Below are 15195 nucleotides of genomic sequence, written 5' to 3' on the forward strand. Positions count from 1 at the left end.
CTTGCCCTCTTCTTTCCGGGGATAAGGACCAAGGAGAGCACCAAGTCACCCTCCCACTCCAGAGAGGGCTCTCCCTGGGCAAGGGAATTGGCACTTCGATGTTCTCTCTTGCGGCCTTGTCAGAGGCATCCAAGGCCTGAGCCCCCCCCCCACTACCCCCTTTTGCAGACATTGACCGGAGTTCTGGCAATTGCTATAAAGAGTGGAAATGCTTTGAGCCTGGAGAAGGTGGCAGAGTCTGCAAGGTGGGAGTCAGCTGTCCACTCCAAAAGGGGGTAGAGGAGACCCAGGATTTGAACCTTTAGACTAACTTCCAAAGGGGGTACAATTCCTGGGGTTGAATTCTGGGCAGACACTTCCTTCTTGTGACTTCCTAAGCTTGGGCAGTTGTTGTTGTTGTTAACCGCAAAGTCATGTCTGACCCATCGCGACCCCATGGACAACGTTCCTCCAGGTCTTCCTGTCCTCTACCATCTTCTGGAGTCCATTTAAGTTCACACCTACTGCTTCAGTGACTCCATCCAGCCATCTCATTCTCTGTCGTCCCTTCTTCTATTGCCCTCAATCTTTCCCAGCATTAGGCCCTTCTCCAGTGAGTCCTTCCTTCTCATTAGGTGGCCAAAGTACTTGAGTTTCAACTTCAGGATATGGCCTTCTAAAGAGCAGTCGGGGTTGATCTCTTCTAGGACTGACCGGTTTGAACGCCTTGCAGTACAAGGGACTCGCAGGAGTCTTCTCCAGCACCATAGTTCAAAGGCCTCAATTCTTTGGCGCTCAGCCTTTCTTATGGTCCAACTTTCACAGCCATACATTGCAACTGGGAAAACCATGGCCTGGACTATACGCACTTTTGTTGGCAGGGTGATGTCTCTGCTTTTTAGAATGCTGTCTAGATTTGCCATAGCTTTCCTCCCCAGGAGCAAGCGTCTTTTAATTTCTTGGCTGCAGTCCCCATCTGAGGTGATCTTGGAGCCCAGAAAAATAAAATCTGTCACTACCTCCATTTCTTCCCCATCTATTTGCCAGGAACTGAGAGGGCCGGATGCCATGATTTTGGTTTTCTTAATGTTGAGTTTCAGGCCAACTTTTGCACTCTCCTTCTTCACCCGCATCAAGAGGCTCTTTAGTTCCTCTTCAGTTGGGCAGTAAACCTGCTCAAATCTGTTTTGGGAAAGCAGACGGGGATGAAAATCTAATCACTGACTCGCTCTGTTGAGTCGACAATGGCAGCCCTGATACATTTGGGGTGCCCAGTAAATCAGAGAGGGGCTGAGACAAATAAGGGTCAGTACTGGCCGATTAAGAATATTCTTCTAAAACTTGTGAGATGAGAAAATCTCTTTCCACGTTCATCAGGAATTTTCTAAATATAAAGCTGCTAAAAGCAGTCAAATCTCTCTTGGTCACAAGGCAGAGAAATTAAAATACAGTTCCTGTTCAAAATTAGCTATGTTAAAGCACTAAAGAGAAACTGTCAACGTTAACATTCTAAGTCAAGCAGGGACCAGTGAACAGTTCTCTCCCTTACAAAAACAAGCCGCTAATAAATATGCTCTAGAAGATGCCTTGATCATCTCTAGCTAAATACATGTGAGGTTGGTGAGTTCTTTATGGTCTCTCTCGACCTTTGGGTTTGCCTCGGCTGAGATCCACAGAAAGGATCCACCGAAGGAAGAAGCACCGGAGAAGCCTCGAAGCGCCAAAGCCACAGCCGTGCGCTCGAGGTGGCTGCAAGGACCCGCATCGCACCCCACACTTAGCCCTCGCGGCGGGGCCGTGCTCGGCTACTCCCTCGGGGCCGGGCCGCAGCCCGCCCGGCAGGACGCCGCAAGCCGTCGCCGTCTTCGGCAGAGGCGGGGCGACCGGGCCGAGGGAGCCGCCGGAGCCGGAGAGCGGCCGGGCGCAGAGCCGCGGGCCGGAGTCTCGCCGGCCGGACGGACACGGGGGAAGGAGAGCGGCGGCTCCGTCCCGGGACGCCCCCCGCCCGCAGCGCCGCCCCCCGCCCCGCCCCCGCCGTCAGCTGTTGCCAAGCGGGCTCCGGCGCCCGCGCCCATTGGCCACCGACGCTGCTCATAAGGCGGCGGCGGACGGCAGTGCGGCCTCTCCGCGGTTCCGGCATGGTGGCTGCGCGGCGTCCGCGACGCGCGAGGGGCCGGGCCAGGAGGAGGAGAGCGGCGGACGGCGGCTCCAGCTCGACGCCTCCCCGGGCGGAAGCGCGCCCTCCCTGGTGAGCCGCGGGGCCGACCCGCCCAGGCGGGAAGGGCGGACGGGGGGCGGCCGTACCGTCCCCGCGCTGGGCGAACAAAGCGCGGCTGCTGCGCCGAGCCCGCCTGTCGGCTGCGCACTCCCGGGGCGCCGGCGGAGCCCGGGCCGGACCCTCTGTTCCGGCCGCGGCCGGTCGCCGCTTCGCCTGGCAGCCGGGCGAGCGGGCGCGCCGCGGGCTCCTTTGTTCGGCTGCGGCGAGCGCGCGCGTTTGCTCCGGAGCGCTGTGACGCACTCGGATCGGTCGGGCCGGCGCAGCTGCTCCCGGGCTCGGGGGGCGGCCGAGCCAGGCTGGGGGGGGGGTTGCCCGGGCCTGCGGGGGACCTCCGCCGGAGACCGAGGCGTCCGCCACCCCGCCTTCCCGGGCCCGCTGGAGTTTTCCGCGTCTTGCCCCGCCCCCCGCCTTTCTGCCCCCCTTCGAGGGGGAGGGCAGCCTGGGAGGGGGCGGGCCGTCTTCGGGGGGGCTGCATTGGGGGTGGGGCCGTTGGAGCCCCCGGGGGCTTCCCTCTCCGGGAAATGCCCGCTCAGCCGCCGGGAGACCTGAGTCGATTTCCCGGCTTCTCCGAGCCGGCCGGGGGAGGAGGCTGAGCCTGTGGCGGAAGGAGCCTGGGCCTTCGGGCCCTAACCCTGCCTGGCGCCGGGTAAGGCTTCTCGCTTGGGCAGCCGCCCTGCCCCCGCTGTCCGCGGGCCTTGGCAAAGCTGGCCGGAGGCTCAGGGAAGGCCGAAGCTGAAGCAAGCCAGGCTCCTCGGGGGGCGGGTCTGTCCTTGAGGGGCCCCTGCGTGCCTTCCTGGCCTCACCAGTCTCTGCCTCTGCAGGCGCTGAGCCCCCCCTTCCTCTGGCGAGGGAGCAGCTGCCAGCCAGGAGGGCCGAGGCGCCTTTGCAGCCGCTCGCCATGTCCATGGACCACAGCCCCACCACGGGGGTGGTGACGGTCATCGTCATCCTCATCGCCATCGCAGCCCTGGGCGCCCTGATTCTGGGCTGCTGGTGCTACCTGCGCCTCCAGCGGATCAGCCAGTCAGAGGACGAGGAGAGCATCGTGGGTGAAGGCGAAACCAAGGAGCCCTTCCTCCTGGTCCAGTATTCTGCACGGGGACCTTGCACAGAGAGTAAGGCCAAGCTGAGTCCCGGTGGTCCCAAGGCACACGGCTAACGGGATTTCCACAGGCTGCAAATCCCACGGTACTGTGAAGGAGCACGCAGGGCTGCACCCACCACTGTGCCGAACGCTTGGCTACTCGCAGCCACACATGCGCGAGGAAGACGACCCTCCTTGCTCCAGGACATGCACAAGGCCGGCAATGCACAGGTGGGGACGCGGCGTGAGTCCCACTTGACCTGCTACTTAAATTGCCCACTGAGCCCTGACAGAATGTGAGCAGCTGCGGAGTGCGTGAGGAAGCTGGTGTCGCCTTTCCAGGAACTGGGAAGAAGCGACACGCTGGGCGTGAGTCATGCTTAGATTTAGGCAATGCTGCATGACCCCTACAGGGATTTCTCCAAAACCAACGGGGGGGGGGGATGTTGGACTTGTGTCTTGTGTTCTAGCACAGAGGATCAATGCTTGTATTGGCAGCTGCGGCTGCAAAGCTTTCGTTCGTGTGCTTTAAAAGGGGCCCAAACGTGCAGACGGGACCTACTTCCACGAGGACCTGCTAATGCTGCCTGGGAATGATGGGAATTATAATCAAATGATGGGAGCCTACTCTCCCTGAGGTGAAGGTGGTGTTCTTGGGGGAACAGCCGCCCCCGTAGCCAGTGATGACCGCTTTCCTTTTGGGGTGCAGTCAGAGGGCTGCTGGGAGGCTGGTACTGGAGTGTTTGCAGCAATAGGGTAGAAAGGCCTTTGTGTAACTAGCCCCTCCCTTGCCTGTGGATGCACTGAGTTCTACTCTCTGTTGGGGGGGGGGAGCTTAGCACTTGTCCCCAATGAGTGTATTTTTGTAGCTAAACCCATCCTCTTCAAGGGAGTTCTGGGAATACCCAGCCAAGCACCCTGGGGAGAGCACTTCCCTCCTCCCAGCATCTTCAACCTTTCGCTCATTTCCACTTGTGCTTTTATGGCCAAAGGGAGACCCTGGTGCTTTACAGAACAAGGACCCCCTTCTTTTCTCTCTTTGGCCTAAGCAACGCACTGCAAGGGGAAGAAACTTCGAATGCCCCACTTCAGCCCCTCTGACCAGCTGCCAAAATGAGTAAATAAAAAAGTTGGAGAGACCCCCCGGGGGGGGATCTTGCACAGCCTTTGCCTGTAGCTCCCCCTTTGTTCATGGCCAGCATTTTGGTGACCCCATCCTGTTACCCCCAGCTGCCTAAGTATTGCTTGCCACTGACAGCCTCTTACCAACCCCCCCCCCACCTATTTCATTCTCCCAGAGCAAGTCAGAGGCCTCCTCAGCCAGAACAGGCAGAGCAGCTGTGCCAGGCACAGAGAAGGGGGACACGTGGGATGGAAGCCCTTGATCTCCCCACTCCTTAACTGTGTAATTAACACTCCTGGAAATTCTCTAAACAGAAATCCTGAAGGTAACCAGCTTGAACATTTTGTGTAAATCTGACACCAATTTTGAGCCGAAGAAGGAAAAATCACTTATGGAGTAATCTTGCCTTGTTTGTGGGTGGGAAAAGAGAAGCCCTAGGTGGCCACCCTCCAAATTGTTTAATTTAGGTTAAATTGATACAAAAGCTAACAAATTAGTGCAATTTTAAAGTGCAAAGAACAATCCCTGCAATTTGACAATTTCGCAGACCCCAAGACCTGTCACTCTGGGTCCACGTCTCATTAAAAAAATACTCTCATTTTTCTAGTCCAGCAAAAGAAGGGAGGCTTTCAATAAAGTTTGCATAAAGGTCTCTCTGCTCCAGATTTGACTTGCTTGTTATTCCAGGCTCAGCAGAGCTACTCTGTCCAATTCTCCTTGCTGTGCTCTGCGGGGACCCTGGAGTCCAACGGGCCAGCCCCCTCCTTTTCCACCTGGGAAAAGTGGTCCTGCCCAGGGGGGGGGAGGTGTGCGGTGTCCTCGGGGGGGAAGCTGTGTTCCGGGCCCAATTCTGCTGCCCGATGCTTCTCTGCAATGGTGAGCAGGACTTTCAGGAAGGCATTCTCAGTCAGGAGGGTCTCTGAGGCCTCGGCCAGCTTCCGCAGCTTCTCAGCCAGGTCTTCCAGCTGCCAGGTCCTCTGGCTGCACAGCCCCTGCAGCTGCTCCCGGTGGCTCTGCTGCTGCTTCAGGGCGTGGGTTTCTCGCTGCAGCCGCTGGCTCTCGCTCCGGGTTTCGGACAGCTGACCCTGCAGCTGCCCCTGGGCCTGGTGGAGGGCCTGGATCTCTGCCTTCAGCAGCTCGATCTCCTTTTCCAGATGGGCGATGCGTGCCTGCTGGAGGTCGGTCTCTTGCCAGAGTCCGGGCCCCCAACCCGCAGCCAGGAAGGTAGGGCTGGAGTGGCGGAGGATGAATTTCAGGAGGTTGGGCACACTAATCGGAGAGGTCGTGGGGAACTTGGAAGTCTGGTCCTTCCTAGGAGAGCAAGGAGAAGGGTCAGCCTTGCTGGCACAAAGGGTCATCGGTGGAATAACAGAGTGAGTCGGAGGGGACTTTGGAGGCCTTCTAGTGCAACCCCACAATCAAGCAGGAAACCCTATATACCCTTTCAGACAAATGGTTGTCCAATCTCTTCTGGACAACCTCCTGCTGATGAGATGACCCCTTTGCCTGGACTGAGAAAAGGGCCCAACCCTCCTTGGCACGTCCCTCCCAGGAAGCCTTTCCCTTGGTTTTGATTGCGTTAAGCTAGGAGGGCAGTGCGGAGGGGATCCCCGGCTTGGGGTGAGTCTGGCTTCTGGTGCTGATCTCAGAGGCCATTGCAAGACTCCCAAGAATGCACCCGAGGATTTGAAGATGGGAGGGAGGGAAGGAGGGAGCTGCTCTGCCAGTTTCTATTCCAGGAGCAGAAGGGCAGGAAATGCTGGCTCTGGGTAGCGGCGGCAGCAGCAGCTGTGAAATCCTGAGAAAACCAGCAGAGCAGCAGCTGTTTATTCATCCTGCCCAACATCGGGCCAAGATCCCAGCTGGCAAGTCCTGGATCCCTCCAATTTGCAGGTCCAAGCCACAATCTGGCTGGGCCAGCGCTCCTTACAACTTTGCAACAGGTGAAATTCCAGGTGAGTGGCATTTGTTCTCCTTTGCTTTCTGCAGCCCACCCCTTAAAATGCCACTGTTTAATCATGAAGCCCAGGGTGGGAAGACACTGAGCAGGAAATCCGCACTTTGGGTTTCGCCTCGAGCAACCTGCTCATCCACTTAATCGCTGCTTCACCTGGCTGGAGAACTGAGCTTTGGCCGACCTTCTATGGCGCCTATGACACCAGGCCTGTGGGGTATCCCAGGGACGAAGGAGAGGCTCGGTTACCCAGACAGGCCATGTGGCTTTGGCAACCAGTTTGGTTAAGACACCAGGCTGGAAACGAGTTCTAATTCTTCCAAGCTAGGTGACTTGGGCCAGTCCCTCTCTCAACCCTAGGAAGCAGGCAATGGTCAGCCTTGCCAAGAAAACTGCTCATCCAGGCAGTTACCAGGAATTAATTCAGAGGCAACGACAACAAAATTACTGCTTTTAAGCAGGCAGCCCTTTCAGATACAAATTGGTTTCTTGTTGCATTGAAATTCTGCTTTCTGAAAAAAGCAGTATTTTATGCTAGTAATTTACAAGACTAGGTTGTGAACTGCAGTGTTTCCATGAATTTTCAAGAGCCTGGGAATCTGCTTGCTATTTTAGCTTCAGTTATCTGCTTGTATAATTGCAATACATTTTTTTCCCTGATAATCAAGGCTTTTACTCAATCTAACATAGTATTATTGCAATTAAGTTTCCTTCCTACATTATACATATATGTTATGAAAACCTCACAATCCCGATGCAAAATGTGCTACTTGCCGATCATGAGGAAAAAACAGGATGTTGGGTAGGTGGTCCGTCATGAATTCCCAGGGGAGATCATTCTGAGAAACGTCAATCCTGTTAAAACAGAGAAGTATGCAGGCTTCGGCAGAGAGGTGTCCCAAAGAGACCCTAGTTTCCAGGGAACAGCAACTGGCCTGGGGTGCAAACCTTTGGGCAGAACCGGTGCAGCTAAGTCAAGCATCAGCAAGCTCTGCTCAAAATCTCTGACAGACAAAAACAGCAAAATGGCTTCATTTGGATTTAAACAATTGGGATTTTTTCTGCAGTATGCAAATCACACCTGGCAAAAATAAGCAACGCAATAGGAGAAACAACCTTTAAAGAGCACCTCTTCTCTGGCCATTGAGCCCCGCAGGGCACCTGCCAATTAGGGGGTCACACCTGATGGCCCTCCCCCTTCTCTCTGTAGAAGGGCATGAGAGGAAAGGGGACGGAGGGGCCGCAGGAGACTTCTCAGAGGGAGATCCTTTGTGCCCCAGTTTTCGTCATTTTCCTAGCGGGGACTTGGCCAGGAATAGGCAGGAGGGGTCCCGGCTGTAGACAGAAAAGTCAGGCAGGCGCCCAGACCCACTGGCCCTCTCAGAGGTTCCAGCTCCCCCAAAATGGCACTGAGACCCCCAAGGCAGAAGGGGTGAGGTAGCCTATGCTCCCTCTTTGGCACCAGGAAATGATCCCCTCGGATTCCAGGAGCCCAAAGACGACGTCTGCCTACCTGGCCACCATGAAGCGTGGTGGGGGCAGAATCCGAGCCAGCTGGATGAAGATGTGGCTGAGAGACGCACAGAAGCCGCACCAGGGGGCGTAATAGAGCAGCAGGATAGCCTGGGGGGAGGAGGGGAGGCAGGTCAGGAGGTGACCCAGGCAGCAGTTGAAGGAGACCCGTGTTCCCATTTGCTGAAAGTCATCCCCAACCTGGGGAGGAAGCCCCTCCTTTCATGGGAGAGCGGAGACCGCCTCAGGGACAGCCCCTCCCAAGTGCTTTGGCCAAACTCTTCCCTGAACTGGAACCGTTCTGGCAGCCTTCCCCAACCTCTGGTGGTGGGGGGGGTGTTGCCCAAAAGATCTGGGATGCAAAGCAGCCCCCAGAAGGAGCTCTGGGCACTGCGCCAGCATCACCTTCGGGCTCCTCAGTATCAGCTCATGGAAAGTGCTGGTGGTGATTTCCTGAACCAGGTGCTGCTGCAGGTGGGCCTGGCTGGGCCTAGGGTCACCGACTAGATGCCTTTTCAAGGGGCTGTACAGGACCGTGTAGTTTCGGATGAAGGTTTCTGCAAGGAAGAGGCAGGAGATGAGTGGGATGTCCCAGTCCTCCCGGCGGGTCAGCGAAGCAAGATCTGCTCTGAATCTCCTTGGGATCAAGCACGACATAAAAGGTTTGCGGGAAAGGGGAGAAAACGCTGAAGAGAAAATGCTGCACTTCCTGGGCAAAATTTCTCGGCTGCCGTCCTCCTCCCACCCCTGCAGTGAAGAGGAAGCCCCTGGAGGGGCAGCAGCAGGCCGTACCAAGGCTGGCTCTCAAGAGGGCCCGTTTCTGGCCCAGGACGTAATGCACCTCTGCCTTGAGGTCCACGATGGCAGCGAACTCCTTCGCCGGGGAAGAACCAGCTGCCCCCAGTCTCTCCGCGTACATCCAGAAGAGGTTGGAGTCCAGCAGGTAGAGGTTGAGGGTCTTGTTGGTCCTGCAGCTGAGACCGGCCACGGCAGAGCCAGAGAGGCCAGCCTGCTCCTCAATGAGAGGCTCGGAGGCGTCCTCCTTCTGGCTCTGTCCGTGGGGAGCAAAGGAGACTTCCAGCAGGTGGAAAGAGGCCCCTTCGGCCCTGACCAAGTCCAGCAGGTCCCTGTTCACTGTCCTGCAGCAAGCAGTGTAGGAGCTGAAAGGGCTGTAGAAGCTGAGGAAGTCGCTGCACCAGGAAACGGTCTTGGACACGACGTGGAAGAAGGTCCGTTCCTTGAGGTAGAAGGAGTCCACGGCTGCCTTGATGGCCATGAAGCTGCAGTGTAAGCGCAGCAGAGGGCTGGGCTGCACCCCACCCGTCTGGTTGACGCACAGCTCACAGACGTTGTGGGTCTGGGAGAGGCCATGCCACTGGGCGGGCAGCAACACCGTGTTGCAGCAAGGGGGGCTGGAGGCGCTTTCAGCTGTGGGGAGGTGGAGGCCGGCAGCCACCGAGGGGCCCCCTCCCTGCAGCTTGCAGCTCTTGTACTCCAAGGCCAGTTGGGAGATCTAGACAACAGAAGAGGAAGCCATGTCTCTGCTCCTATCGGGGAACCCCACAGCCGCAGACGCAGCCCTGGGAGCACGAGGGCCAGATGGCTGTTGCAGAGGTGGCTTCTTCCTGGCCCAGAATTCCAGAGCCAGCTAGGCTGAACAGCAGCCATCCCAGGCCTCTGCTCCTCCCTTGGGCTTGTTCTGGGATGCCTGGCCAAAAAATGGCTTGGACTCCACATTTCTGAACTGCAGATTCTCCAAGGATGACACCGCTTGGGGCCAGCACACAACCAAGGAGGGGCAGCTGTGCCACCAAGGGCCAGTCCAGCACAACCAGTGGCCTGTGGGCACTGCCAGGCCGTCCTTCTCACTCACCTCATCCAGGAGGGGGTGGCTCTCAGCCAAGGGGTTGAAGGGCAAGAAGAGGAAAAGGGCTGGCCCCTTCTTCAGCTCGTTGTACAGCAGGAGGCTCTTCCCCCCATGGGGTCTCAGCCAGTGGAGGAAGGTCTCCCGGTTCTCCAGGGCCCACTTCCAAACGTTTTCAGCAGTGAAATTCAGAGCTTCGTAGGGATAGAGCTAAAAGGAGAGGAGTTGGTTCTCAGGTGCTGCAAGCAAGTCACTGAACGAGCAGCTGGACCGATCATCTGACGGGATGCAGGCCACCCTCAGATGCTCCCACCCACCCAGCTCTTGCACTCCAGGACTATGCACGAAACCCCTGCAAGGGTTCCAGGAAGGAAGCTTTTCTGTGCCCGACAGAAGGAACTGGCCCAATTCCCAGCATAGTTCATCGGAGCAGAGCCCACCGGCAAGTAGGATCGCCCAAGAAATTCCACCTGACACAGAAGGTCACAGGGAAGGGCAGCCGGCAGTTCTGAGCCTGGGAACTGCTGAGCAGAACAGGATTATAGGCTGGTTGAAGCAAAGAAATGCCTTTCTCTACCTTTAATTTTTTGTTTAAAAGCTGCTCCTGCCTGGACCCCTTTCAGAGGAACAGCTTTGTTGCTTCCTCTGCCCAGCAAATCTGCTGTTGAGCCCAGAAACAGCTGCTGGGACTGTTCTTGAGGCTCTGCTGGCTTATTTCCGGGCTGCGAACTGGGATGGCATTACTCACAAGGGATGCGTTGACGTGTCTATGCAAGTAGATGGTGCCTGAGTCGGTCAGCGCAATTTCCTTGGCAAGCAGCCTATCTGTGATCACCCCAAAGTGAATGGTTCCCAGGTAATCTGTCAGAATACATCAGGGATCTCATAAAGAAAACAACTGCGCCACAGCTGGTTTTTCCCAGGAGCCTGCTCAGCAGGCAGGGCTGCTTGTCCACCTTCTCTGGTTACTACCCAGATCTGCGACTGGTGCAGAGGCTTCCAGCCTGGTCTAGCCACTTCAGCAGCCACCTGAAGAGCATGGGGGCTTCCCAGCCTCTGACCTCGGCCTGGGGCCCCTAGGGCTCCAGAGGCTGTGGGTTGCCTGGGAGCAGCCAAAAGAGCCCTGCAGCCCTTGGACAAATCGGGACAGGCAGATTTTCCATCAGCTCCACCATTCCCTCCTTTGGCCAGGCTGGAAGTGGCCATAAGAGCTGCCTGTCCCCAAGTTCAAACAGGGTTAATTAGGAGTCCCTGCAGAAAACACCCCCCCCCCCAGTGAGCATCCAGCTGCACTCTTTCTCACTTAGGCTGCTTCTGTTACCATGGAGGCCAGAAAATGGCATCTCCTCAAAAGCAGCGCCTGCCCCCTCTAGACACAGCACGCCACAACCTGAACTGGTGCAGCACAGAGGCCGTAAAAGCCATTCCTTCCCTGACTCCTCTAAAAGTGAAAAGCCAGGAAGGCCACAAGCCAAAAGGGCAGCCCCGTCACTGACCTTTATTTAAGGAGTGCAGTGCCGAAGCAAAGAAGGTCAGGTAACCGGGCGGCTGGGGAGAAGCGTTGAACTCAAAGTAGCCCAAGACGCCGGGCTGCAACAGGCACAGGAAAGGCAGGACAAAATGAACGTGGGAAGTCCCTTCGCAGGGAGATGGCCGCACTCGCTGCCGCCGGCCAGAGTGGGCAAGGGGAGATAGACTACAAACACCCAATTTACAAAAAGGAATTGCACTGGGTGCAAGATCCAACAACTGCCCAAACGTTGCAAGAGCTGGGAAAGTTAAAATCTGACTCGGGCAAATTTTGGGGAGGGAAGCAACTAAAAAGACCTGGCAGAAAAGCTCTACTCAAAGGAGTGTGTCTTTCCAGATGGCTCCCTCTGGTGACTTGGAGCAACAGAGAAAACCCACAAACCACAATCAGACCACAAACTCAGCTTAGGCAGGCAGACACCAAAAATATAAGCAGTAACTGGAATGCCAGGTGACATTTGTTTCCTGTTCTTCCTCCCTTACCCTAATCTAATTGGTCTACCTTGAAAAGCATAAAAACACAATTTCAAAACTGGGGAGAGGGGGGAGGGAAGGCAGGCACTGCCTGCAAAGAAATCCTTTCCTTCGCTGCACAGAGACGAGCTGCTTCTGAGACGCTGCCAGCTGTGACGTACCCCAACCTCCCCCATTCCCTGAACAGAAATACATACTTGGGTTTAAAGCCTCCGCTCTGAAAATGCAGAGGTAATCATTTCCTCCAATGATTACCTTAGCTGACGTGGGTTTCTGACTTTGGGAGGGGTGCAGAGCTGACAACCCCCCACAGCTCCCCCCCGGAGCCATGGCCCTCTTTTCCAAGATCGTGAAATGGACTTGGCCAATTAGGAAAGATGCCAACCAACATCTAATTTTAAAAAGCTGCAATGAGGAACTTAAAACTTTTTAGGCGCCTCAAAAGAAACGGCTGTGCTATTTGCAGTGAAGGATGGCAGGACTGCCTTTGAAAGCAGCAAGGCCCAACATTAGAGGCCTGGCACTGTCACCCTCAGAGCAGAGGAGGTTACCTCGTAACTGGAGAGGAACCGTTGCAGTCTGGACTGAGATGAGATGTAAAGGAGGGGAGTCATCACTCGACGGACAAATTTCTCAATGTAAACAGCATTCATTGGCCCTTTGTATTCGATGGGCCCAAAGCTGCCATGGAAGGAAACAGAAATTGTGTCAGAATCTGCCAATGGAAATCAAATTCCTATGCTGAGAATGGCTGGAGCTGGCAAAGACAGAACCTCAACATTAAAGGCCAGGAGAGTCTGCCAAGGAAGAATTTAATATAAATGGAAATATAGCTTCTTCAATTTGAAGACGCAGCCAACTCTTGGCTGGGCACAAGGTTGCTGGACATCCCAAACAGGAGAGGAGCTCAGTGTCAGCCTGATGCCCTCCTCAGCCTGCAGAAAACTCCCTGCCTGGCCCCAGAGAGCAGCCTGAGCAGCTGGAAAGGCGCTCAGCCCAAGCAGCACTGAAGTAAAGGCTGGCGACAGCTAAAGGATGCAGCAAGTGAAACCAGAACTGGAGCTACCCTCAAGTCCCACCTCCACTTCGCTCAGGCCTCTGGGATTACGCGATGGTCAGTCGTTTTTCCTCCCATTACAGCTCCAATATCCGTTTCACAGAAGTTCTCACCTCTGATGGTACAAGTATATCACAGGAAAGTAGAAAAAATGCTTCTGCTTTCGGCATTTCCCTTGGTTCCACCAGCAGTTGATGGCTATAAACAACACCTGGGGGGGGGGGAGAACATAAAACAGGCAAGCACAAAAAGCTTGGCTGATTCAGAAAGCATTTTTGAGACACACATAGCAATCAATGTGATCCTGAGCTGCAGGCTGCGCCTTAAAAGACCTGCAGCGGACCAAAACTGGCAGCTCCTCCGAGGCCTGGCGTTGTACTGACCACAGCCACCCTCCTTTACCTGATCTGCCAGGCTCTTTGCCACTTGCTCGATCTCTTCCCGCACGGCGGCTGACTGGCCACACCATGGGGCATAAAAAAACAACAGTGAGATCTCTGAACTGTGACGGATGTCCTCCGCTTGGTCCAGCTGCCCAAGAAAGAGATCGTGGACTGGTGATGTCGAAGGGAAGAAGCTGACAGGCAGCTTGGCAGGCCTTGTCACATCTTTTGCACGGCTGGGGAAGGGGAGAAGGGGGCTCAGAGATCAAGATCAACAGAACTGCACCCTCTACCTACTAGTAGACAAAGCTGGAAAAACACTGACAGCTCTTCAGCCCACAGTCCGTTTGCAGGAAAAGTCCTTTGAGCTCAGCCCACAGACACCCACGCCCAGCTCCTGGAAAGCCAGGGGACTGAACACGGGAGCGAGGCCAGCCCACCATCAGGGATCCGTAGGGACAGGCTGCCTTGGGCCCCCAAACCAGGGAAACCGATGCCTCCTTTGCCCACCGCACTTTCAAGCCCCCTGGGCTGGGGTCCCCCACCATGGCCTGTGAGAAGGGAGCTTCCAAAGGCTGGAGAAGAAATGCCCCATCCTCGCCTCCCGCCTGTTGGGTTTCCCAAAAGGGAAAGGCGGGAGGGGTAGGAAGGTGAGGCAAGCCAGGGCTCCGCTCCAGCAGTTTTCCCAGGCTTTCTGATCTTTGTCCCGCTTGATTCCCAAAATGCTAAGAGAAAGTTTTCAAATACACGTTTAACGCGGAGGGCAAAAAGGGTTATTTCCAAAGGCAGCTGCGCTAGAGACCCCCATCAGTCGCATTCACGCCCCCCCCCCCCCTGTCCCGTTAGCCGCATCCAAGCAGCTCTCTCGGGCCAGGCAGCGCTTCCTTCCTTTCAGTCTTTCCCACTCAGGAAAACACGATTCGCCCCGAGGCCCCACGCAGCACCTCCACCGGCCCCTGCCCTGCCTGCCTGCCTGTCTGCCTGCCCAGGAAGGAAGCATGACGTGGCGGGGGCCTCGGGGCGAATCCTGGCCGCCTCCCCGCACAGCCAGGGCCCGGCGGGCATTGTCCCCGCTTGTGTTCCTCGCGTTAGGGAACAGACGCGGGTCGCAAGAGCGCGCCTTCAAGGGCCCAGACCCGGAGCCCCGCACCCTCCCCAGACGCTGCCAGCCCGGCCTGCCCCCCGCCCACCCGAGACCCACGCAAAGCTTCCTCGGCCGGAGCAGGCGGCGCACGGGGCCCAGCCGGCCTCCGCCCGAGGAAGCCCCTCCGCCGGGCCCCTCCGCTCACCTGCACGAGGCCCGCAGCGCCAGCAGGCAGGCGCAGCCCAGCACCACGGCGGCGCCGCACAGCACCTCGGGCCGCCGGGCCATGCGAGGGGCGGCGGGCGCTCCGCTGTCCTGCGCGGGCGGCGGTGGCGGGGCGGCGGGGCCTTCGCTGGCCGGCGACATCCCCTCCCCGGCGGCCGGGCCTGCCTGCCCGAGGCGGGGCCGAGCGCGCCTCCGGGTCGGGCCCACGCCGGGAAGCCGAACGGGGCGCCGCCACGTCTCCCAGCCCGCCCGATGACGGCGGGGCGGGGGCGCGCGACGCCCGGCCCCCTCCTCGGGCCCGCCCTCCGCCGCCATGGCCCGCGACGAGCCTCCGCACCAGGAGAAGTCTATCGGGGCAGGGGCGCTCGCCTCCTCGGCGTCCCGTCCTTGCGCCGACCCAGGTCAGGCGGAACGTGAGAAAGGAGCGCCCTTGGGGGAGGGGGGCCCTCCGGATATTCCGCAAAGCAGAGGTGACACCAGGCCGCCACACGACCGGACCGCCCCGGCTCCGGGCGACCCGAGGGGACTGAAGCAAGGGCCCCCCGCCGGCCGCCTTTTATACGGGTGGGCCGGCTCCTCTCAGCCAATACGAAGGCGCCTGCGCGGGTATTGATTGGCCCCTCAACGGGCCAATCGAAGGGGCAGCGC

General features: G+C 57.4%; 2 protein-coding genes across 3 annotated transcripts; one reads left to right on the forward strand and one right to left on the reverse strand.

The window, feature by feature from the left end:
- The first annotated feature begins 2033 nt into the window (after window positions 1–2033).
- On the forward strand, window positions 2034–5116 carry SNN (stannin). Of its 2 annotated transcripts, none has more exons than XM_039368078.1 (2): window positions 2034–2227; window positions 3079–5116. In XM_039368078.1, the coding sequence occupies exon 2, from the start codon at window positions 3156–3158 to the stop codon at window positions 3414–3416; it is 261 nt and encodes an 86-aa protein (XP_039224012.1). In that variant the 5' UTR covers window positions 2034–2227; window positions 3079–3155; the 3' UTR covers window positions 3417–5116. The 2 variants fall into 2 exon arrangements, with proteins under 2 accessions (XP_039224012.1, XP_039224013.1); XM_039368079.1 differs by lacking the exon at window positions 2034–2227 and adding an exon at window positions 2718–2903.
- Window positions 4904–15087, reverse strand: TXNDC11 (thioredoxin domain containing 11). The gene is made up of 12 exons (XM_039368077.1): window positions 14528–15087; window positions 13258–13474; window positions 12969–13066; window positions 12350–12479; window positions 11291–11384; window positions 10543–10655; window positions 9804–10004; window positions 8723–9443; window positions 8336–8487; window positions 7932–8041; window positions 7193–7273; window positions 4904–5775 (listed from the first exon to the last, which is right to left on the reverse strand). The coding sequence occupies exons 1-12, from the start codon at window positions 14860–14862 to the stop codon at window positions 5163–5165; spliced, it is 2865 nt and encodes a 954-aa protein (XP_039224011.1). The 5' UTR covers window positions 14863–15087; the 3' UTR covers window positions 4904–5162.
- Window positions 15088–15195: the final 108 nt, after the last annotated feature.

This window comes from Crotalus tigris, unplaced genomic scaffold (assembly GCF_016545835.1).
Source record: "Crotalus tigris isolate CLP2741 ecotype Arizona unplaced genomic scaffold, ASM1654583v1 scf7180000020608.1315917, whole genome shotgun sequence".
Taxonomy (NCBI): domain Eukaryota; kingdom Metazoa; phylum Chordata; class Lepidosauria; order Squamata; family Viperidae; genus Crotalus; species Crotalus tigris.